This window comes from Adiantum capillus-veneris, chromosome 2, assembly GCF_014529385.1.
Source record: "Adiantum capillus-veneris isolate H3 chromosome 2, ASM1452938v2, whole genome shotgun sequence".
In the NCBI taxonomy this organism is placed as follows: Eukaryota; Viridiplantae; Streptophyta; class Polypodiopsida; order Polypodiales; family Pteridaceae; genus Adiantum; species Adiantum capillus-veneris.
In genome coordinates, this window is record NC_140932.1 from 37,244,914 (window position 1) to 37,269,315 (window position 24,402).

General features: G+C 42.2%; 1 protein-coding gene across 1 annotated transcript; it reads left to right on the forward strand.

The window, feature by feature from the left end:
* The first annotated feature begins 1,630 nt into the window (after positions 1 to 1,630).
* Positions 1,631 to 2,853, forward strand: LOC147462636 (uncharacterized). Its single transcript, XM_086494209.1, has one exon. It carries the CDS (start codon positions 1,996 to 1,998, stop codon positions 2,851 to 2,853), a length of 858 nt encoding a protein of 285 aa, XP_086350335.1. The 5' UTR covers positions 1,631 to 1,995.
* Positions 2,854 to 24,402: the final 21,549 nt, after the last annotated feature.

Below are 24,402 nucleotides of genomic sequence, written 5' to 3' on the forward strand. Positions count from 1 at the left end.
GCTTCAAAGCCTTTCCCTCTTCACCACTACAGAGCATCTGTCTTTAGCCATGGCAACTCCAACCTCATGGCATAACAATAGTTTCAATTTGCAGGTGCACCATCATTGGTGGAACTCGTTGATGCGACAAGCCAAAACCAAAGATACCCAAAGTCATATGGTGTACCAGAAGAGACGTCATTATAATTGGCTATCCTTGCAAGTTGTGCACACAGGAAGAAACTTACATGAAGCTAGTTCGTTTGATCACAAATATTCACAAAATACTAGGATTGGACCATAGCCAAGAGCATACATTTGATATTGGCATTGCTTAGCACTGCAGAAGCAACCATAGCACACTCAAAAGTGGAAAAAACAAGCACACCCTATACACACGGACTGGTAAACTTCAAAGTAAAAAACTTCTACCGACATGAAGCGTGTAGGTGTCACACATCCTACATTTAAAGAGCCACTGTATGCGGCAAAGATATTCAAATTCAACTTGCATGGACCCATAGTGGATCAGCAGGTTAAAGACGGATCCATAGTTTTAGACATCGCTCATCGTGGCATTATTTATCTACTTGCCATGGTCCGCCACATTTCACGTTTTTGGAATGGCGGCCATGTAGAGTAGTGGATAAAAGAGTGCACTACAGATGGCAGTCAACCTGTCATTCGTGATTATGTAACCACTGAAGCAACAATAGAGCTGTTCCAAAATAACATTTTTCAAATAATAAACACTTTTCTTCAGACCCTAAAGTATTTACAAGCGTACGACTATCTCCACAATGACCTTCACTCTCGTAACATGATGCGTCACTTTGGACAGAAGGGGGTCTATGCATGCATTGTGGATTGGGGGACATGTACAAGGACCAAAACAACAACACGCTTTCCTCCTCTCTGCAACCAAACCGAGAGAGAGTTTCCATGGGCTACCCCAGAATGCGTATCTGCTAATCCCCCTCCCTGGAATAAAGCCATGGATATCTTCTCTATGTGTCATACTTGTAAACGACTCTTGGGAATAAAGCCATGGATATCTTCTCTATGTGTCATACTTGTAAACGACTCTTGAAGTGCATGTCAGTGCCACAAGAGAAAAAAAAAGGGGATTTTTTAAGCAATGTACTTACCCACCTTGAGATTGGTAGGCAAAACAATGCCTCAACCCGACCTAACGCTTTTGATCTTTCTCTCTGTCTAAACAGTGCCTATAGAGTGGGCCACTTACAACATAAATGAACTAGTGAACGAGCTGACTCAATCTTTGGCTTGAGCACTTCACTCACTTCACCCCTGACTATTTTGATTTGAAGAAAATGTGAAGGGCGATAGTTTTTGTAATCGCAGCTCGTCATTTATCCCCTCAACTATCCGCAACACGTTGGAAAGGGGGAAGTGGGAACAAACCTAGCACACAAGTAATCTACCTCTCTATAGACCAGGAAATATCTGGCACCCCTAACCACACAGAAACTCATATGCACACACACTTTTTTGTAAAACTCTACTACCAGGCTCTCCTTTGAGCATCATCGACCACACACACTCACGCATAAACACCTCAGCACCACAAGCCCATAAAAAAGACCATCATATCCCAACATCAATCGATGCATACAACTCCCCAATCGGTAAACGCACTCACACAGGGAGGTGACACACGCCTCGACCACACTTACAAGTTGCCCGCACAATCTCTCTACCTCCCTCTCTGCTCACATACACACAATCTCGGAGCCATTGCTACCATGGGTATACGACAAAAGACACGAGGCAGATAATATTGACGGCAAACTCGACAAAAAACCACAACCCAACTATGTATCACATAAACCGAATCAAATACAATGATGGCGAATTCGATAGTTGCCGACTTCATAGCATAATGCTTCATGCAATTTGATCCTCTCCGCACTGGCGATCTCTTTCCAAGATTTCTCAAAGCAGTTCTACTAGGGGTACTTCTCTTCCTCTCACGATTGAACTCCCCCACTCGTCATGCTTACCCCAACTTGTAGCTACACAGATCTCGGCCTTTCTCTTCACCTTGGCCTTCTTTTTCGGCTACTGCACCTTCTGTATTATGCTGCCTTGCAGTCCTCGCAGCTCATGGCATCTGCAACTCCCCAAGCTCAAGCCCCGAGCTCTCCAAATGGCTACTTCCCCTCTCCAGCTCTATCATGCCCTTCTCATCCCCTTGAGCTCCTGATCCAGCCCTCCTTCCAGCGCTCTCAGACTGCCACCCCTTGGTGGCCTTCCTCTTGGTCCCCAGCATCTCGGCCTTCTCTACCGAAAGCTCTTGACTCCCTACAGGGCCGTCATCCCTTGCTTGCAGCCCTTGACCTTGCTGTTCATGACCTTCCTCAACCTCATGGGGCTCTCGGCCTATCCCTTGGCTTGCAGATAGCGTCTGCTATCCTCACACTGGCCAACCCTCCCATTTGGCAATCCTGGCTTCTCCTAGCCACCTGCCCGTCCTTCATGCTCACATGCATTTGTCGGCCACCCTGCCCTTGCCATGCATCCATACAGATGGCGCTCCACGTCCCCTCTCTCTGCCATGCCATGCCCCATTTTATCAACTTGTGCCACCTCCAATGCAACTGGCAGGCTTTCCAAGCAACTATAGTGCGCTCCCAATTCTCTGTCGACCACCCATCTTCTCATGCTTGTAGCCCACACCAGCAGCACCTCCCTTATTGCAACATTGGTCACGCATCTTCATTTTGTAGTTTTCAGTGGTTAGCTGATCTAAGCCACCTTCTTTTACAAGACTTGTGTCTGGTCTGCATTCCCACCTCCACCACCACTTTCGGTTGGTCAGTGAGAAAAACTTCTTTATGGCATGCTTTGTAAAGCACTCTAAGCTTTGGCGTGGATGACCCCGGGGCTGCCATGATTTGGCAATAATGTTTCCCGGATGATGAAATATCCATCGAGAGATATGACGACTGCTATGACTATCAAAACTCTTGTGCCGCCACAACATTCCGAGCAAGGAGCTGTTGAGTATCAATCTTCAAGGACATAAAATGCTTTAAACTTGGCAAACTAGAGCAGCCAGTCTATACATATTGCATGATATCATTGGATGCAATGAAGTCCACCAATCTCTAGCACTTCTAGACATCCTGACCATTTGAGCGTGAAAAACACCTTTGGTCTACTAAAATCCATATTTGACATACATACCCTGGCAAGTAGAGTCTCCTGTAGACACCTCGCTCCAAATCCCATATCATAAACTCTATGGAATTTGCATCCAGCATCCCTTGCCTCGTTTCCAACCTTGTGATATAAGCATTTGATCCTGACCTGTGATAGCAAGAAACACTTGCACTTTCGACTAGAGAGTGCTCCATCTGGGTATACCTGTCTCCTGACTGCATCATATACCTGTTCAATGCCCCCGTGATTTGCCTGCAAATTGTCATGCCTGGATTTCTTGCACTTCCATAGGTCGACCATCTTCAGCTGTACCAACGTGTAGGGTGAAGCCGGTTTCATTTCTTGGTATGCATAAAGTCAAAAGTTGACCAATTTCTCTCATAGCTTCCACTTGATGCTGCAACAAATAGAACCCCAAGTGTAATGTGTTGCAGCTCCACTTTCTCCCCACTATACTCCTTCCACCATAGAGGTGTACTTGTGTGTGCAATGGCATGCATATGCCATGGATCCTGGAACGTGCTAGTTCTATTAGCATAATCAACTCGCTAATGAAAATTAGTGTTCCCATCCTCCTATCCCAATAGTTGAGAGAACATTGTTTTTAAGCCACTCATGAATTCTGTATTGGCCTATTGTTGGTGCTTTTGAAATTTGGGATCCAATAAAAATGCAGCACCATGCAACGGCGTATGCAATTGCACCCATTGTTATGAGCGCGTATAGAGCTAGAAGAGAGAAAGAGGAGACGCTCTCAATGTACAAGAACGTGGACTTGATGATAAACTTACTATTGATTACAAGACTTAATACTTTATTAAGAGAGCTCGATACAAGAAATGGATTACATGACGAGTACAAGACAAGGCTCGATTGCAAGGACAAGACTTGAACATAAGAACTAGAAGAGGGATTTCCTCATAGGAGCCTCACAATTGGTGTTGGCAAGACTGAGGGGCTTGTGGCCCAAGACCCCTATTTATACTAGTGCTTGATAAGGTTACTTGAGGAAGTTAGAACTTTCTAGGTTCTTCTTGAGGAAGGCTAGAATCTCCTAGAACCTTCTTGATCCTTCTAGTCCTTCTAGAACCTTTTAGATCCTTATCAACTTTCTAGAGCTTTCCAGAAACTTCTAGATTCTTTCAAAATCTTCTCCAAGCTTCTAGAAACTTCTAGATTCTTTTAAAAACTTCTAGAATCTCCTTGATACTTTTAGAACCTTCTAGAACCTTCTAGATCCTTCTAGATTCTTCCAACACCTTCTAGTGATGATGTAGGCGATGATGCAGGCAGCGAGACTGACTCTCAAGAATCCATGACATTACCCCCTCCTCTAGCGACGACTTCCATGAGGAGTGCTGGTGTCCTTGTTTGGGGCTTCCATGGATGCTGTTAATGGAACTCTTGGACTTTGAGAGATGCATGTTGAAGATTGTGTGCTGGTTCCCAGGTTCATTCATTGACATCATAGCCTTTCCAATGCGCCAAGTACTGTAACCTGCCACGCAAAACTCGAGAATCTAGGACTTTCTTCACCTCATATTTGTCATTTCCTTGAATCTCGACCGGAGGAGGTGGTTGTAGGGCTCTTCCTGGGATCTTAGATGTGTGACAAGGTTCTAGGACCGAGACATGAAAGACCGGATGGATTTTCATGGATGAGGGCAACTAGAGGCGATAGGTGACTCGATTGACTTTATGGATAATTTTAAACAGGCCAAGCCTTCGATAATTGAGCTTTTGACAAGGACGAGATGAATGCAGATCACGTCGGAGGATCCACACTTTATCCCCTTCTTTGTATTTTGGATGATGCATGCGATGGATATCTGCACTTTTCTTATACTTTGATTGAGCTTCTTTGATATGAATTGTAAGTTCTTTGTGAATTGGAGATAACTGTTGTGTAAGATGAATAGCAACTGGATTCTTGACTTGATGGTGCCTGTGGATATTTTGTTTGGGATGTGACCATAATCAGCAAAGAATGGAGTGTGACGGGTGGAGGCATGAAAAATGTTATTATAGGAGAATTCTGCTAGCGATAGGAGCTTCACCCAATTATCTTGGTGATAATTTATAGCAATGGAGATACTGTTACAAAACTTGATTTACTCTCTCTGTTTGTCCATCACTTTGTGGGTGATTGGCTGAGGAGAGGTTGATTTGTACTCCAAGTAGCTTGAATAAGCTTTTCCAAAAGCTAGAGATGAATTGTGGGCCTCGATCAGAAACTATGTCATTCGGTAATCTGAGATAATGAATGGAGTAGCCCATGAGGACGATGACAAGGGGCCTTTGATCTATTGCAAGTGTCACAAGTGCCTGCATAATCCTTGATCAAGCTCCTTATAATTTGAGGTCACCAAAAGTCACAGGAGAGAAGCTCAATTGTCTTATTAACCCCAAAATGCCCTGCTGATGGAAGATCATGTCGTTGCTGAAGTATCTCCAAGCGTGTTGGTCCTGGTGGAATGTAGAGAGGACCCTTATAGTAAATTATTCCATCAATTTCTTGAAAGTCCTCATTAACCCCTTGTCCTTGTAGTGGTTATCTAATATTCTGAGCAAGTGGGTCTTTGGCCATTTGTGTCTTTACCTTAGAAAGAAAAGTAGAATCTTCAAGGGCTTGGCTCATGGTGGCGTTTAGCTTAAGCTACTCAGGTTTCAAAACCACTGACTCTTGTTGATCAAATGATGTGTTGCCTTCTCTAGGTGCAAGGTAGGATATTCTTGATAAGGCATTTGGCTTACCTTGTTGATGGCCAAGCCTATAAGAGATGAGAAAATCAAACCTTGATAGGATACCACTCCACCTGGCTTGGCGACGATTCAAGACGTGGGATGCCATGAAGTATTCAAAATTCTTGTGATCTGCATAGACAGTGATCTTATGAGGAGCTCCTTCAAGTAGGTGAGTCCAAGTGTCGAAGGAGTCGATGTTTGCTAAGATCTCTTTGTCATGGATTTCATAATTGATTTTCGCAGCTGAGAACTTGTAGGAATGAAAAGCCACTGAATGTACACGACCATCCTCTCCTACTTGGGATAGAATAGCGCCAAGGGCAAAATCTAAAGCGTCTCTTTCTAGGATAAAAGGATTTGTAGGATCTGCGTGAATTAGAATGGGTACGGTTGTGAAAGCTTGCTTGAGAGTCTGAAAAGCTTTCACGGCCTTTGAGTCCCAGAAAAACTTATTATGGGTTGTCAACCTTGTGAGTGTTGCAGCCACCTTGGAGTATCCCTATATAAAGATACGATAGAAATTTGCAAATCTGAGGAAACATTGAACATCTCTTATTGAGGTGGGTGTCTCCCAATCAAGGATGGTTTGAACCTTCTTTGGATCCATGGAGATTCCCTTTTCAGAGATAACATAACCAAGAAATTCCACCTTAGATTGATGAAAAGAGCACTTCTCCCACTTTGCATATAACCCTGATGCACGAAGCTTTTCAAGCACTAATCGTACATGGTGCTCATGCTCTTCTTGATCCTTGGAAAATATCAAGATATAATCCAAGTACATTACCATAAAATAATCAAAATACTCCCGAAAGATCTTGTTCATTAAATATTGAAAAGCTGCTGCCCGGCATTTGTGAGACCAAATGGCATGACTGTATATTCAAAGTGGCCATACCTTGTGCGAAAGACTGTCTTCCATTCATCACGTTCTTTGATTCTAACTAGGTTGTAAGCACCGCGAAGGTCTATTTTTGTAAATATTCTTGCCTTGCCAAGGTGCTCAAGAAGCTCTGGGATCAAGGGAAGGGGATAGCGATTCTTGACGGTGATCTTGTTCAGGCCCCTATAATCCGCGCACGTCCGAAGAGTTCCGTTCTTCTTTTTTACAAAGAGTATTGGAGCTCTTGCTTGGGACTTTTAATGCCATATGAACCCCTTAGCAAGGTTCTCATCAATATTTTTTCGTAATTCTACTAATTCATCTTGAGATAGCTTGTATATTGGGCCAAAAGGGGGCTGGGTTCCCTCCTGAAGCTCTATAGCACAATCATAGGGTCGATGCTCCGATAAGAGGTTTTCATTTTCTTCTCAAAAAAATCATTGTAATCTTGATATTGACGTGGCAATGCCTCCATGATTTTTGTTGTTGATGTGTTGGTTGGTGTTGCAAATATCAAGAAAGCTGGATACTTTTTGGCTGTACGCATGAAGACCTTGGCTCCAAGATATGTAGGCCTATTATGCCTTCCCTTCTTCTTTTGGGCATTTCGTGGTTCAATTCTTTGAGCCCTCCAATCGATGTTAGGATTATGTAATTCAACCACGGTAGCCCAATAACAATTGGACTGCTTGGGCTTTGTATAATATTGAATGCTATTCTTGAAACATGCTCCTTCAATGTTACCTCTATGGGGCGAGTTTCATACCTGACATCCCCTGAAGCAAGGGGATGACCATCAATGACTTCTCCAGTTGCTGGATTAGACTTATCCACAAGTGATATGCCTTGTTCTTTCGCAAATTCTTTGTCCATGAAGCACGTCGTTGCCCCTGAATTTAGTAATGCTTCACAATCCATGTGCCTACCACTCGGCATATGGATCTTGAATGGTAGCATAAAACTTGAACTAAAATCAACAAGAAGAAAGAGACCTTCTTTTGCTTGTCTTTTGTCCAACCAGTTGGTCTCTATTGGGGTTGGACGTCCATGTTTTCCGAACACGTTGAGGCCATTGCACCATGAACCTTCATCCTTCTCTTCCTTGGACACTATTGAACAATGTGCCCCTGCTCTCCGCAATACATACATAAGCCATTAATGTGTCGCCTTTGCTTCTCATGGGCTGAGAGCGGTTGAAACCGTGCTGAATCAACTTGCATGGGCTCAATGCTTGATTCATGGCCCTATTGAGGTGTGTAGCTATTATGTGTCACTTCTATTTGGGATCCAAAATGGTGTTCCAAGACACCTCTCTTGTCTTCTTCAACAACAAAGTTGTAGGCATTGAGCCAATCTTCCTGCTCCTATTTGTTTTATAATTTTTGCAGCTACGGCTTGGCAGATATGTCCAAAATGGTGGAGACTATCTATCCACATGGGAATAACTCATGATTATCCAACTCCACAAACACAATTTCTTATAGGTTTCTCTCCATTATTGTTATATTTTCTCTTATTTTATCAAGATTCTCTCAAATATTATAAGGAAGCTCTTGGACTCAAGCTATGGAAGGTGGCATGGACAAAGCTCGCCATGATGAAGGCGATTAGGAGGAAATTGGTCAATAAGCAGGGCCAGGGATTTCATTAACGTAATCAAGATCGGGTGATTACGTAAATAACTGTAGTATTTACACAAAAAAATCACGTGATCACGTTAATTGTTAATGTGACTTTGATTTTGACCTGCAAAAACCTATAGAGACGATTAGCCCTCCGGGCTTTTAAATTTCCCCTGCGGGCCCCGTCGGGTATCTTCATATTCCCGGCGGGCGCGCCAGGAATATAAAAAAGCCTGGCGGGAGTAATTATATATAGTAAATAGTGTGCTAACCCCGGTCTTTTAGCTAGGCAAATCCTTGGGGAGTGTATCCGAGTGCCGGGTATTGTCATCTCCTTGTGAATTGACCTAAGGTTATAGAGTCATAGGTCCTTTTTCGGGCCGGACGTGATTCTTAAATCGGTAACCACTTCTAAAAAATTTTAATTCGTTTACGGACATAAAGGTACAAAACCAAAACAACTGAAAGCTTGGGGAATCATGCTCATTGCGAAGAAGCCATTCGTCCAAATGAGGGCTGTAATTGGTTTTTGAAGATGAGCATGTGTAAAGGACGAGTCTTTAGTCAAGGGTCGGATGTCCTCTACTAGCGTACCGAGCATATGTAGATCCTTGAAGTCTTATATTTGAGTTGATTGACAATATAAGAGCTATAATCCTTAATTGGGTTAAAATAGATTTTATATATTGAATTGGTTGCATGGGTGGGCTACAATCCTTCACTGGGTACAAGTAGTCCCCAATTGGGTGATTATATCGAAGATTTATTTGCGTTAGTTCATGCATTGGCTTATACAGAGATTGCATTATTTATTACGATAGATTATTATTAGTGAATGAAATGACCAATTATATATTTTATTGCTTTCGTTTGTTTTTTGTAGAAAATGAAATTAGATGTGTCTTATTGTTTGCAAATCAAAGTGGACATATAAATAATCATTATAATAATAATTTCATAGAGAGATTCATAGCATTGTTATGGTTATTACGCCATGTATAGATTACATTGCAATGTGTATGGTTGCTTACAATATAGGTGATCGATATGTGGATTGACTAGCGTGCATTGAAAATCTCATATTGTGCATCATGGTTACTTTCATATTGATTGGTTTTTAAATTATAATATATATTGAAAATAAAAAAATTATTTTCAGTTTGTAACATCTTGTTCTTTTCTCTTCAGTTTTAATTTAAAAGCAATGGAGCAAAATGTGGGCACACGTGGTACGAAGAAGCCAAAGAATAAAAAAGCTCCTGGCAAAGAGTGGGATTATGCTCACAACATATGCGGCCGATATATAGAGTGGCAATGTAAATTTTGTCACACAACAAAACTTGGCGGTGCACCACGTATTAGGGATCATTTTCTGGGTAGTGCTAAAAACAATTGTAGAAAATGTGAACATTCTCAGGCACTTGCAGTTGCAAAGCGTTTGAGAGAAGAGCTCGCCAAAAAAGGTGGCAAGAGACGACAGATATATAGCTCTATGCCTTCGAATCAAGAGTTCCCAGAGTCAAATACTAACTCCGCAGATCCTGTAGTGATGCCAACTAACCTTGGAGAGCAACCTGCGCACGGAGAGGAAGTTCCAGGCAGTATTCCTTTTAAACGTCACAATGAAGGTGGACTTTGTCAAATGCGTCAAAAATCATTACATCAAAGCTTTCGAGTGCAGTCTCTAGAAGAAGCACAAACATCACTCGCCAAAGCAATATTCTTTACTAGAAGTGCTTTGGTCATGGTAGACAGCAATCATTGGAAGGCTGCTTGGAAGAAACGATGAGTTTGGTCCAAGATTTTCAGCTCCTTCTTATCACACGATAAGAAATGTTTTCTTGGACAAATGTTACATCGAAGTCAAAGAGCGTGTTGGCAAAATAATACTTGGGAATATTTTGCTTTCAGGATGTACGATTGTAAGTGATGGCTGGTCAAATGTTCAGAGAAGACCGTTGATCAATGTAATGCTGGTTTGTCCAAGGGGAGAAACTTTTATAAAGGCAATTGATAGTTTGGTGCAATTAAAAGTGGAAAATACATTTCTGAGGTCTTGATTGATGTAATTAAAGAAATTGGTGTTGAACATGTTGTTCAAGTTGTGATGGACAACGCAAAGAATTGTGAAAACGCCAGTAAGTTAAGAAAGAAGTTCTTTCCATACATTTTTGCCAATGGTTGTAATACGCACAACTTGAACTTGGTGCTGAAAGATTGGTACACTAGCGAAGAAACCACATGGTTCGCCAAAACAATTGATACAGCACGTCAGGTTGTGAAATTTATCTTGAAACGATAGAGAGTGCTCGATTTGTATAGGATGCGCATGTCAGTGATGCTGAAACTTCCTCCTGAAACTCGGTTCTGCACACACTTTTATACCTTGGAATCACTTCTCCGTAATAAATGTGCTGTGATTGACACATTCAATTGCGCGGCCTTTGATGAATAGCAGCTTGAGCAGAAAGAAATAGTGAAAGATAAAATTACATGTCTACGTGGTAATGTAAACAGGTTGCTTGGTGGAGGAGTGTAATGGATGCATACCATGTAATGATGCCCGTTATGTTCGCGATCCGCAATCTTGATCAAAGGGCGCCAAACTTGAGCAAAGTGTGGATGACATGGTGGTCAGTCCAACAGAGTCTTGAAAATCTTGAAGAGCTGAAAGAGTCTGTAGTAGATAAGGAGTGGCGATTACCATTCTCTGGCAAAGAGCAGAAAATTTTGGCTAAGTATTTTCATGCAAGGTGGAAGAGCGCTCATAGTCCACTCCATAGCATGGCTTACATGCTCGATCCAGAGTATTGAAATTTAGATCTGATGTCTAATACAGAGGTGGTAGGCGATTTCTATCACGTGGTCAACACGTTCTACTCCAACGTTCAGGACCTAATTGATTGCATCAAAGAAATGAGTGCATTTAGATTAAAAGAAGGACCTTTTGCGAATGATTTTGTAAAGGTAATGGCAAAAGAGCAACCTGCATGGAAGTGGTGGATGATGAATGGTGGAGAGCATTACTCTACCTTACGTCCTCTTGCAATGAAAGTACTCACCCAATGTGCAACAAATTCAAGTTCAGAGAGAAACTGGAGTATTTATAAGTATGTTCACAACACTATTCACAACAAACTATTAGCAGACAAAGCAGAAAAATTAGTGTATATGTATTGCAACGAAAAGATACTGAATCACATCGAAAAGTGTTGGCTACGAAGAGGAAATGCCAACCTGGCTGTATGACTGTCAAAACGAAAATGAAGAAGATTTCAATGTTGGCGTATCTCAATGCATTGTAGACGAAATAGAAGAGAATTTGATAATAGATGTGGAGGTTAAATTACAAGGAGAACCACAATACTCAGACTTAGAACCAGATAACAACTCAAATGATTCAATATAGCTTGAGAGTAGAATGAGTAAATGTCAAAAACCATTGTAAAGACTTTGTATTCAAATGTGTTTAGAGTAATTAAAATGCAAAATGTTCTCGATAGTACATTTGTCACGATATTACATAGTTTGTCGATCTTAATTGTGTTGCCCTGAAGCAACATGTTTCTCATCAAACGGATCTCTAATTGTGCTAGGCGTATCTGGGCGTGCTTGCTTGAATTTATATTTGTTTGCCATGCCAAACATAATATATATTCCTTGTGGAATATCTTGTGAACATATTGCGTATCGTCTATTGTTTTGCATCAAACCAATAAGACAAACTAAATGATAATAGTGACCACATGTCAATGTATAGTACCCACTCCATCCATCAAAATTCTTGTAGCACACTGGACATTGGGAAGATGAGGATGCATCTGAAGTAGACGAGGGGACCAACTCCGGATGCAAGACAAGGTGGCTGATGTGCGTCCCTTGTACATGTGTTGGATTCACTCGCTGTGTTAGGGTTGGAATGTCCTGACTTAAGCGGTGAATGCTTTTCTCCATCCGGACTTGTGAGGGTTACGGTGTCTAGGTGGCTATAGAAAGACGTGTTATTTTTGCATCTTTCTTTGCCAACTGTGTCGTGTAAATATCCTTCTCTCTCTTTAATTGTAGGTCGACGCCTTCCACTATCAATGCCAGCTCATCTCGAGTGAAAGTGACACAACTCTCCCTTAAATCATGAGTGGCAACAGTTGTCTCCTTTGACGAGAAGTCTACTGGTCGCTGTTGCACAAAGTGAACATATAACATTTTGGCAAAATATAGCGCACAATATGCATTGTGCAGGGGATGGACATAAACCTCCAAATAAATCCTCTCAGCGTTATCTTTGATACCATCATGGGTGCACTTCGAAACCTTCCACCTTCCTTTCTTGATCTCTGCGTCCTCACATGGCCATATTGTCTTGATCATGTTCTTTGTCACTTCTTTATTGATCTCTTTCCACTACATATGGTTTGGATTTGCCCACTTTGAGAGTCGGCGAGCAGTACGCGTTGCTTGTTGTGCTGACATGCCGTGTGCTAGAGACTTCATGCCCTGAAATGCATTAGCAGCTGCTTGTTGTTGATCATCAAGCAATGATTGGGTGCCAATATCTTGTTCTTGATCGGCCATTTTCTCTTAGAGCTGCAGTCAATACAGTGGCAAATATTTAATATCATTGGAAAATATATATTCTCACTCATTGGGACACTGCGCGGAATCCACTAAAAACCACCACTTCAAATGCGACTAATTGAACCACAAGGCAAATTTGAAATATTGACAGTTAAATGACAAATTTGAAATGATTAAAGATAATTGACTCAATTAGGTGAACCACTTCAAACCAGAGAATACACTTCAATAAAAAAGAAATACACTTGACAAGACATGTATATCATAGAAATGTTTAAATCGGATAAAATGATGGTACAAGTTCAACAAGTGGACGTTGCACAGGGTTAGGGTATGTCTTTAAATGTTCTTTGAAAAATATCAACACGTCAGAAGCATTCCTTCTTTGGTCCCACTCTTTTAACTTCATCCAACAATCTACTTTAATTCAAATAGCCCTTCTAACATCTTCGTCTGGGTGGTGAAAAACTTCGTGTGGAAAATAAAATTTTCTGGCTGCACTCCCAAAATCTGTCAGCATGTTGAACAAGTAGCCCAATGCATAAATGTCACTAGCTTTTGTGTATTTATCTGAGCACCGTGGATCGTATAGTTCGGGAGCAATCCACGGTAGCTTAGCCATCTCGGCGTTCCCTGCTCTCTGTGCATTCAAAATTGCTTCGTCCGACTGTGCGCTTGGAGACGAATAATTATTTGCTACGTGCTTACTAGTAGGTGTTCTCAGCATCACACCCAAATCAATGATACCGACGCGGGGTTTATTGGTGCGAGTAAAGTCCAACATTACGTTGAACGGATGCAGGTCACTGTGCACTATACTGATCGAGTGGGCAGCTGCAACGCCGTCGATTAAGGCATGACAAATTGCCGACATCTGCTCGACCACTGCTTTGATCCGCACCTTGTCTATCTTGCTTACAGGGTTGTTTGCTACAGGCAATGACCTCCAGCCGTGTTGTAGCCTGTGCATGTGGCATCTGAACAGTCCATGAGCGAACGGTAAGCGGCACATCATGTCACCCACGGTACCCCCATTGTAGTATGGGAATATCGTGATCCAAGGAGCTTCTATAGTAAACCCAATGCACCTTACAATGGAGGCATGAAGCTTTTGCATTCCTTGCTCTATTTGAAAGCTGTCAAATTTTGCCTCACTCCCTCCCTTGTAACATTTTCCCACATATGAAATGTGGTCTGGAAAAAATGAGATGCCTTTGATAGTGTACAATGTGCACACATCGAAGGAGCCTACTCCAATCCTCATACCTTCTACCAAGGCTTCGTGAGGGATGCGGAAGGGATGAGCACACTTTGCATTCAAAGCAGTGCGCATGATTGTGCCGGTGCCGCTGGCATCGGATCGACCTTCCAAAGCTGCTTGCGCATCTTGGGCCATCTTCAATCTCTTGGGTAAAGTTGCTTAAGCGGTCTTGTGCTTTCACACACTTCATCTTTACCTTCTGTTCTTCCCACAATTTATCCCATAGCTCTAATTTTGACATGTCGCAAGCAGGTGGGATATCTTCCTTTAAGTCTCTGCAACATACTTTCATATTGCCCAATACTGTCCTGACCTTGTGGTGGGGGTCAAATTCTCGTATCCCAGCTGGACTCAACAACTCGTATTGGCCTTCAAGTCGTAGCTTGCACTCTGTGTTCTCCCATATAGCGCTAGTGATGTCTTTAATGTAGACATCGCTTTCACTAATTTGCTGTATGCGATCAGCTGCACATGATGAGATTGCCAAAATACATTCTTTACAAATGGCACGCATGATACATTTCTTTTGATCTGGCGTCATATTTGCACTGGACAATACAAAAACAGCATATCAAACACAAATTCATGGTTGCGAATGACACTAACACTCTCACACTATCTCATGTAAACTCTTAACCACCACTTGAAGACTTTAACAAATGTTATGGAAATATTGATAAACATTGAATATAATCTTCACTTAAAATTACAATCTGTGTAAAATGCAGTTCAAAGAAATGGTTTATAAGAACTTAATTTAGACCAAACAATACATTTTTCTCCGTGCGCACATACTAATTCAAACAAAGCACACACCGACTTAAAATCTTCAAAAACATCTAAAACATTGGAAGTATACAAATTGGACTAGCAAATTGTATTCACACACTTTTTTACATAGAATTTATGTAAATGTAGCAATCAAAAAGCGATGATAATTGATGCTCTTTAAAAGATACAAAAGAATATTTAACATGCAAATTGTATGTATTTAGATTTTTTGCAGAGAATTTATGTAAATGAAGCATTAAAACTAGCGATAATGCTTGAGAGTCCTTTATGTTGAGCTTATATGTGAAGCTACTCAATATATGGCTTCTCTATATATGGCACTACAACACTACATGGAGATATCGACGCGCGTATATCGACGAAATTAGCGGGCGTCGATATACGCGTCGCAATGTGCGTCGATATACATGTGAAAAGATGCGTATATCGACGCGTATAGCGACGCAAAAAAATTTGGGGAAAAAAAGCGAAACCCGCGAGCAGCAGGGGCCATTTTCGCCTGCGCTCTGCTCAAATCTTGGCCTCCACCTGCTGCGCAGGTATTATGCCCCCCCCCAACCCCTCTCTCTCTCTCTACGTCATGTGTGTGTGTGTGTAGGAAAGAGAGAGAGAGAGAGAGAGAGAGAGAGAGAGGTGTGTGTGTAGGAAGTAGAGAGAGAGAGAGAGAGAGAGAGGTAAGTAGAGAGAGAGAGATAGGAAATAGCTAGAGAGATAGAGAAAGAGAGTTATATATATATATATATATATATAGATAGATAGAGAGAGAGAGAGAGAGAGAGAGAGAGGAAATAGAGAGATAGAGAAAGAGAGTTTTATATATATATATATATATAGAGAGAGAGAGAGAGAGAGAGAGAGGTAGGGAAGTGAAGAGCGAGACAGAGAGAGAGAGATAGGAAAATAAGAAAATAGAGAGAGAAAGAGAGATAGCGAGAGCGAGATCGAGAGAGAGAGAGAGAGAGAGAGAGAGAGAGAGAGAGAGAGAGAGAGAGAGAGAGAGAGAGAGAGAGAGAGAGAAAGAGAGATAGCGAGAGTGAGATCGAGAGAGAAAGAGAGATCGAAATCGCTTTTTTGAGCAAGAACCATGCAAGGCTTCTGAATCTTTCTTAAGTTGCTCATCCATCTCCACATTATCTTCTGGCTTGGACATGGAGGCCCCGTCCGGTTTACAATCAGGTAGAAAACTTTCATTGGGCTAAGAACTTCCATGGCTTGTGCATGTGGTGAAAAAAACACCAGGATGGGCATAATATCCTTGGAAAAACCTGTGCAAAAATTTGCAAACAGACGGAACATTACAAAAATGACAAAAATGGTCATGCTTTAATATATGATTCATCAAGTGCGGCATTGAAAAGCTTTCTCTGATAGGCTACCTCGGAATGGAGGTAGGTGGGTTCGTAGACAGAGAAGAAACTATGGAACTAAAAGAGGCAAAGGGGTTTTGCCTGCTACATGCATTGCCATGTACACCTAGGAGTCCACGTATGTGTCTACCCATATAGGATATATTTGACCAATAAAGACGATATTTTGACCCGGTGGTCCTGATCTCCGTACACCTCTGGACCGAGGTGTATGGAGATTGCGCAAGACTAGAGAATGCGAGGTAGTTTACATTGTGAGGAGTATATATATATATATATTAAAACAACATTCATAATCATTGTAGATGGCAACGTCATCAACTAACATGGAGGAAAAGATTGCATGCTCGTGCACACTCTGCAAGTATCAAATCCTGCGCAAGCGTAGGATATGTAATGAGCATGTGCACAAGTACGGAGAGTTTGCTAGAGAAACCGTACAGAATCTGCGATACGACTCCTACGAAACGGGCATTGATTTCCGCAACATAGCACCTACATCTGAGAGAGAGAGAAAAAAGATTATGCGTGAAGGTCCGACCAATATAGAGCCATGAATGGAAGCAGAAAAGGGCTTACAGACAGAAGACGACGGCATGGAGGAGATGCTGGATGCCTTCTTCCAGACAAGCGAGGAGAACGCGAACGAAGCAGCACTAGAAGCCGTGCGCCTATCTCCTGAAGACATGTTGAGGAACTTGGCACGTCAACCAATCTATGAAGGCGCCAAAATATTTGTGCTTCGTACTTGTCTGGCGTTTTTGAATCTTCAGTCAGTGTACGGGTGGTCAGATGCAAGCGTCACTGCTTTGTTTAGGTACGTAATTTACAAAAGAGATTTTCCGATTGCAACGGTGATGTGCTCGGAGAGCTTTTTAATTTAATGTGGCTTAAACAGGTTATTGCGGGAGCAACCTTCTCCCGGCTGGCAATGAAATGCCCCCCTCCAGGCCAGACGCAAAGCAACTTCTGACCTCAGTTGGCTTGGACTACAACAAGATTCATGCATGTCCAAATGATTGCATTCTTTTTTGCAATGAATTCGCAGATTGTCTGTTGTGTCCTAAGTGCGGAGCAATGTGCTACAAACAAGATGTAGTTGGCGAGTGCGGTGGATCTCTTCCAAGGAGATACGGGAGGAATCTATTGCAGTCGTAAGGGCTAACTCCATTGAGGCAGTTTGCATGATTGAGAAGTATCTACCCACGAGATGCCTAGCTATCCAAATGCACTTGCTCGTCCATGTAGTAGATGAGGTTGTAGTGGCAGGTATAGTCCACAGCCGTTGGATGTTCTTTCTAGAGCGGTTCATGAAAACACTTAAGGGTTTTGTTCGCCGCGTCTAGAGGGGAGCATGGCAGAAGGATGGCTGGTGCAAGAGTCTCTTGTATTGACGACCGAATTTCTATCCGTTTCTGACCCAGAAATGCCTCAACTGTGGAGCGATGAGGAGGATGCAAGACTGGTGGAAGAGGAGCCGCAAGGGCAAGGGGTGCTGAAGAAAATGAACCTGGCCATGTGAGAAAAGATCATGAAGTTCTGTATATTAAATTCAGCGCCGATGCAAAAATGGCTTGAAAGGTACGAAGAAGAGAAAGAGAGACGCAATCTCGAGCGACAGGATTTCAAGCAAAGTCGAACGACTAGAGGCTTACCCTTGCCAGACTATCTCGCTCCTCTACCTGAATTCCCTACAATGGCATGGTTGGACAAGACAGTGAGAGCAGCTCGATAGATCAGAGAATCCATATCTCTAGAAGAGGAAGAGCTGGCTATTGGATGTGACTGGAAGTATCATACATACATGGCATTGTGGTTGCATGGAAAGCATTTTAGAACACAACAAATTGACAGTAGAAGAAACACGTTTGACAGTGGGGTAATGGTTAGTTTCATGCAAAAGAGCAGGGCCAGTGCTAGAGACACGAATGAGAGCACTAGCAACCTGGATTACTGTGGTCTGGTGTCAGATATCTTGAAAGTAAGCTTCAGGCGGTTTGAGATGTTTTTGTTGGATATGAAGTGGTTCAAGGTGATTACTTCTGGTTGCAATGCAACAGTACGTAGAGATGGAAACAAACTTGTGCAAATAGATTCTACAAAGACTTGGACAGATGCGAGCGACACATTTGCTCTCCCCGAACATTGCGAGCAAGTGGTCTTTGTACCGGATCCTCGAGAGTGACAATGGTGGTTTGTGGTTCAGGTTGCTCCAAGAAATAAACAAGTATTTGAAGGGCAAGATCTCCTGGAGGAAAGTCAGTCAGACGACGTCCATACTACTGTGACATTAGATGAGATGGACGAAGGTATGGCAGAGGAAGCTGACAGATATACAAGGGATGACAAAGACGAGCCAGAATTGACACTTGTAGATGAAGATGCAATGGATGAAGACAATCTTCCAGAACGAGTTGGGGCAGAGTTATGTTTGCAATTAGAGATAGAAGATGATACGGTGCAAGATCTTATCGATGATGCCTCACTCGTCAAGGCCTAGGCCTGTAAGTGTTTGTGTGAAGACTTTGATTTAAAATTAAGCTTAACGTTAATTTAAACAATTGTGTTCTGACGCTTTATTTTACTTTCTTTGTGCAGGACTTTAGTATGGCAGACGAGATTCCAGATCCCGCTTCCATGAGTGCAGATGCATTCATGGGCTTTGTTACACGGATGACGCCTGCTCAGATAGCAGAGGCTTCTCAGTACTGGGTAGCCAGAGGCACGGGTGCTACGCCTTCGGGCTTCACACTCGAGGGACCGACGCCTAGGGAGGGGACGCCTACGGGGTTCACGACGCCTATGGGTACGACGCCTTCTTCTCCCATCACGGCCACTTCGACACCTAGGGGTGGGGCAGAGGCGGGTACGTCCTCATCTCCGCAACACAGGCGCACTCGCCGATCTCGATGATCGTCAGGTGGAGGTGGTGGTTGCTTTGGAGGAGGGTCCACAGATGCTTCGACCCCTCCTCGCTCACGACCCCCGTCTTACCCAGGCACACCTCTCGACACACCTCTTGGCACACCATGGACACCTTGGGGGGCACACGATCCTAGTGCCTCCAAGCTCTATACTGTACGGGGAGATGGTTCTGTTGACATGGATAGAGTCGGGACTGAGATGCAACAGCGGATTCGCCAGCTCGTGGAGCTACAGTTTACAACCAGCATTCTGACATCTTGGGATCAACAAGAAAAGGAAGAAGTCACTTACATAGTGGAGACCATCCTAAGAGAGTACCAGCCTGCTCCGGGTTCTTCCATTGTTTCGGCGCGGTGGATCAAGGGTGTTGCACGGGACACCATCAAACATCGACGAGATGTAGCTCGGAAGGCTTTTAGGACCGGCTCGCCGAAGCCTTCGGGCATCCCACACGAGACGTGGCTACAGATCAGGCTAGGGAGGATGAGCGGACAGCGGCCACGTGGTTCAGACAGTAGCGTGAGGCCGCGCAGGTACGACACATGACTAGGGGGACATCTCATCTTGGCAGCGGAGGCTTCGACACCTTTTGCTATGAGTTTGTGAGTTTCTAATCCAATCTTAACTATGGCGTTTTTTAAAACGCGATGAATCATGTATTCTTATTACTTTGATTTTTGGATAAATGCAGAATCTTGCGATGCATCGAGCTCCATTACACGAGGAGGAGTCAGATGGATATCGCAGAGGTATCTATGAAGTACTAAATGATCTTGAATCTTCAGGAGAGCCTGTAGACTGGGAGGCCTTACAGTCTCCCTGATCGCTTGAGGTGAGACGTTAATATGTATAAGTTGATTTAATTAAGTCAGTATATGTGAGGTAATATCAATACTAATTTTGTGAGTTGTCCTATGTGCAGGTTGCGACGCCTAGTCATTAGTGGACAAGATTTCATCTATATGCTTTGTGAGACACGGACACGCTTCTGTGTCTCTTTTTTGTACAAACAGTTAGTGTTCAGACAGTTATTGTTTCCCTTATGGTTATGATTATTGTCATTGTCATTGTATAGACAGTTATTGTTTCTCTTTCTGGTTATGCTTATGGTTATTGTTAATTTTGTTTATGGTTATGGTTATCTGCATTATGGTTTTGATCAAAGTGATTATAGCCGGTTATGGTTTTAAGTTATGGTTATGGTTCGTTATGGTTATGCTTTTAAGTTATGGTTATGCTTTTCAGTTGGTACGGTTGTCTTTCATTGGCCTTAAATCTCATGTGAGATCCTACATGGATAGCATGTAGGAGGCATATACATGATATGGTTTTTTTTGAAAAGTTTATGTAAAAACAAAGGAAACTCTGCCGAAATTTCTGCGGCACTGGAGCATGGTTGATATTTTGGTGCTGCTCGCTTTCTTGGGCAGAGGGCAGGAATTCTGGCTGTGACTGTGTCCATCTTTTAAATGGGCACAGGCCAGGCTACCTGCCCTCTGCCCAAGAAAAAAATTTTCTGCTATGGTCGTCGCTATGCGCGTGGCTATGGTCATGTAATTTATATAAATGGAACATTTAAAATAGTGATGATTGATAAATAAAGTATTCTATATAAATGAAACATTTAAAATAGTGATGATTGATAAATAAAGTATTCTATATAAATGGAACATTTAAAATAGTGATGATTGATGAATAAAGTATTTTATATAGATGAAACATTTAAAATAGCAACAATTGATGAATAAAGTATTCTTTTGAATATGATTAGCTAGTATATAATTTCAAATGGACAGTTAAAAACTACAAAATCAAACAATTCATACATTTTGTATATGAAATACTCTTCACAGCCGCGTTACCGACCAAGTATTTCATATACTTAATACTTAAAAAATTAATTGCACATGCACATACAAATTATATGACGTTCGTATGGCTGGGTTAACGACCTGAACTCCACATTTATGCAAAAACATATGCTTCTAACAAACGACACTCTATTAGCCGCGTTATTGACTGAGTGTCGCCTGACAATGGCCTACATACGAACATCATATAGCCGCGTTATCGACCGATGCCCATATGTTTATTGGAAAAGGGAAAGAAAAGTTGACTTACCATAAGGATACTAGATTCTCCGCGTTACCGACGTAGTATCCAGATAGTAAGCCAATACTTACCACAAGGACACCATCTTTCGTGCGTCACCGAGATGATGCCCCCGTGCTAAGCACTGTTCCGTAGAAAAACGTACTCACACACTCCCATTGTGTGGTGAGGTACCTTATTTATTGCCGCGCACTACGACAAAAGGCACGCTACCACACAACGCATACACACACACACACACACACAACACATACCCGGATCGTGTGGTCAGGTACTCTGCTAGGCTGCTGCCGTGCAGTGCGACGCAGAGCACGCTCCCACACGACCCCCTCTCTACTGTCTCCTCTCGACGTACCTGCAAAGGTGGCGCAGGTTCTCTCTCTCTCTCTCTCTCTCTCTCTCTCTCTCTCTCTCTCTCTCTCTCTCTCTCTCTCTCTCTCTCTGTGAGGTCTCTCTCTCACAGAAGACGAAAGCGCTAATACACCAGCGGGCCTAATCGAGCACGCGTATATGTAACACTAATAGCCCGCCGGGATTTCCCGTTTCCCCGGCGGGCCCGCAGGGAAAATTATAATACCCGGCGGGCCCGCCGGGGAAACAAAAAAGCCTGGCGGGATTTTTGTGGGTTTGCAGGTCACCCTAAACCGGTTTATGTGTGATCATGTTTACTGTGGTCATGTAAATGTGTAAACAAGACCTTGTGATCACACAAAATTTGACGTAATTACGTAAATATTAAATCCCTGAGTAGGGCACACATATCTCTCTCATTGGGGGAGTGCCTCTAACTGAGGTTACTTTGTAATAACTCCTTTTGCTCATAATATTTTCCCTAATCACTCTCTTGGCCTATGAAAGGAGGCCTCCTCTTTTGTAAATAGACACACACACACACACACACACACACACACACACACACACACACACACACACACACACACATACACTATCTCATATGCACACTACCCCATACCCACATACTCACACACCTACATATACACACCCTTGTGCTACATGCTAGTAGCATGAACCTTAATCACGTAATCACAACACCATCACCATCACCATCACCATCACCATCACCATCACCATGCACAAAATTAGAACCATGTCTACACACACTTGTAATAATGAAGGATTAAGACACGATTTCAAGAAGAAGAAAGATGGCTACACTCATGATATTCCTCTCCATCAACTCTTGTCCGTCCATTATGCATCCTACGATCTTGTCCCCTTCTCATCTTCTTGCCACATGCTACCTTTTGTATTCATCTTTTGCAAGCAACCAACACACTCCATCTTGGTGCCATACCTTTTGTGCAAATTTTCCACCATACACACTCTCTCTCTCACCCTCTCATATTCCTATCATCTTGCTACTTGCATCTTAACACTAGTTTGGTACCAAAACAGGACACTTAAGTGTCTTTTTTTTAAATATTTAGATTAAATGCGACTTGCATCATATGGTGTATTGAAGAAAACCCTCTTGATATGATTAAAATGTTAGCTAGAGGGTCTTTGAAAAATATAACCTTGCATTTTAGAAGCTATCATGATCAATAAAGATACTCATCAAGTGGACCCCCATGGGATACCTAAAACCTTGGTTTCAATGTTATTGTGGAGGACTTAAATTTTTAAAGATTTTTTGCAGAATCGAAATTTCATGATAGGGTGTAAGTGACAAGATTTAAGTAAGTTAGGGAGCCAAAAAAATACGTAGTTTCTTGGCTTTAACATAAAAAGTCATTTGATATTGTCAAATTGCACTAGAATAGCCCCAATTCCATGAGAGGACCTTTGAAAGGCCAAAATTATGCTCTTAGTTAGCACGTGCTCAAGTATGAAATTATGTTTATAACTTGTAATTAAATTTGAAACTATTTCTTGAAGGTCATTCCATTGTTTTGTAACACTAAGTACTAGCACTTGGATTTTAAAAACATAAAAAAGTTCACCTCTACAAAAAGATATAAGAATTTTATGAATTTTTTGGCAAAAAAACTTGAAATTTTACAAGAAAATAGGACTTAGAAATTAACACAATTCTCTCCATATAGGGCTTGTATTTTGACATGGAGAAAAATCCAATGTTTTCTTTTCCTCATAACCAATCTATGGTAGAAGCAAGGTATAAAAAACTTCTTTCTAGCTTACAAATAAATTGCCAAAACTTTGTAGGAAAACAAGACACTTTAGTGTCCAATTACAGAACTAGTGTTAAGGTGTGCATATTTGTCACCTCTGGTATGAGGAGTGAGCATACTTGCATATTTCCCTTATCTCATTATCTTCCTTACTACATGCATGAGTAGCAAGCCCATTCTCACTTACTCACCATTCCTCTCATCTTGTTTTTCGACCACCCCATCCCACACTTGGACGTGGATCTTGAAATTGTTTTCCATGGCATGTTTAATTGTGTATATGTACGCGTCCTAACTGCATATCTTGCTAGGTAGTGCCCCCATTGTGTACCTCCCATGATGAGGTCATCGTGCATAGTCTTGGTGTAGATGCCACCCGGTCTGTTTTGCACCTCTGCCTCTCATTTGGTCTCGAGGGGTGCACTATGTAATCATGTTAATATATATCGTGAGTTCAAAAGGAGGGGTTTTAAATGCAAAAATTTTAGGCAATTTAACAATGATACATTAAAATAAGGGGTTTGTATATTCAGTTTTTTTAATAAAATTCCTAAAATAAGGGGTCATTTTACTCATTTAGACATGTTAAAAGAGGGGTTTTTTAATACCCCACAAACACACGTTAGATTGAGAGGTACTGAATGGTGAGCCCCCCGAGCATTTGGTGTCCCCATGGGGGAGGGCTTTGCAAAGAACCTCAATCTCAACAAAGACTAGTGATGCATTCCATCAATCACGGATGAGTGGCTACAAGATTTTTCAAATTGGAGGACTCAAGAAGAGGAGACTGTAGAAGCACTCA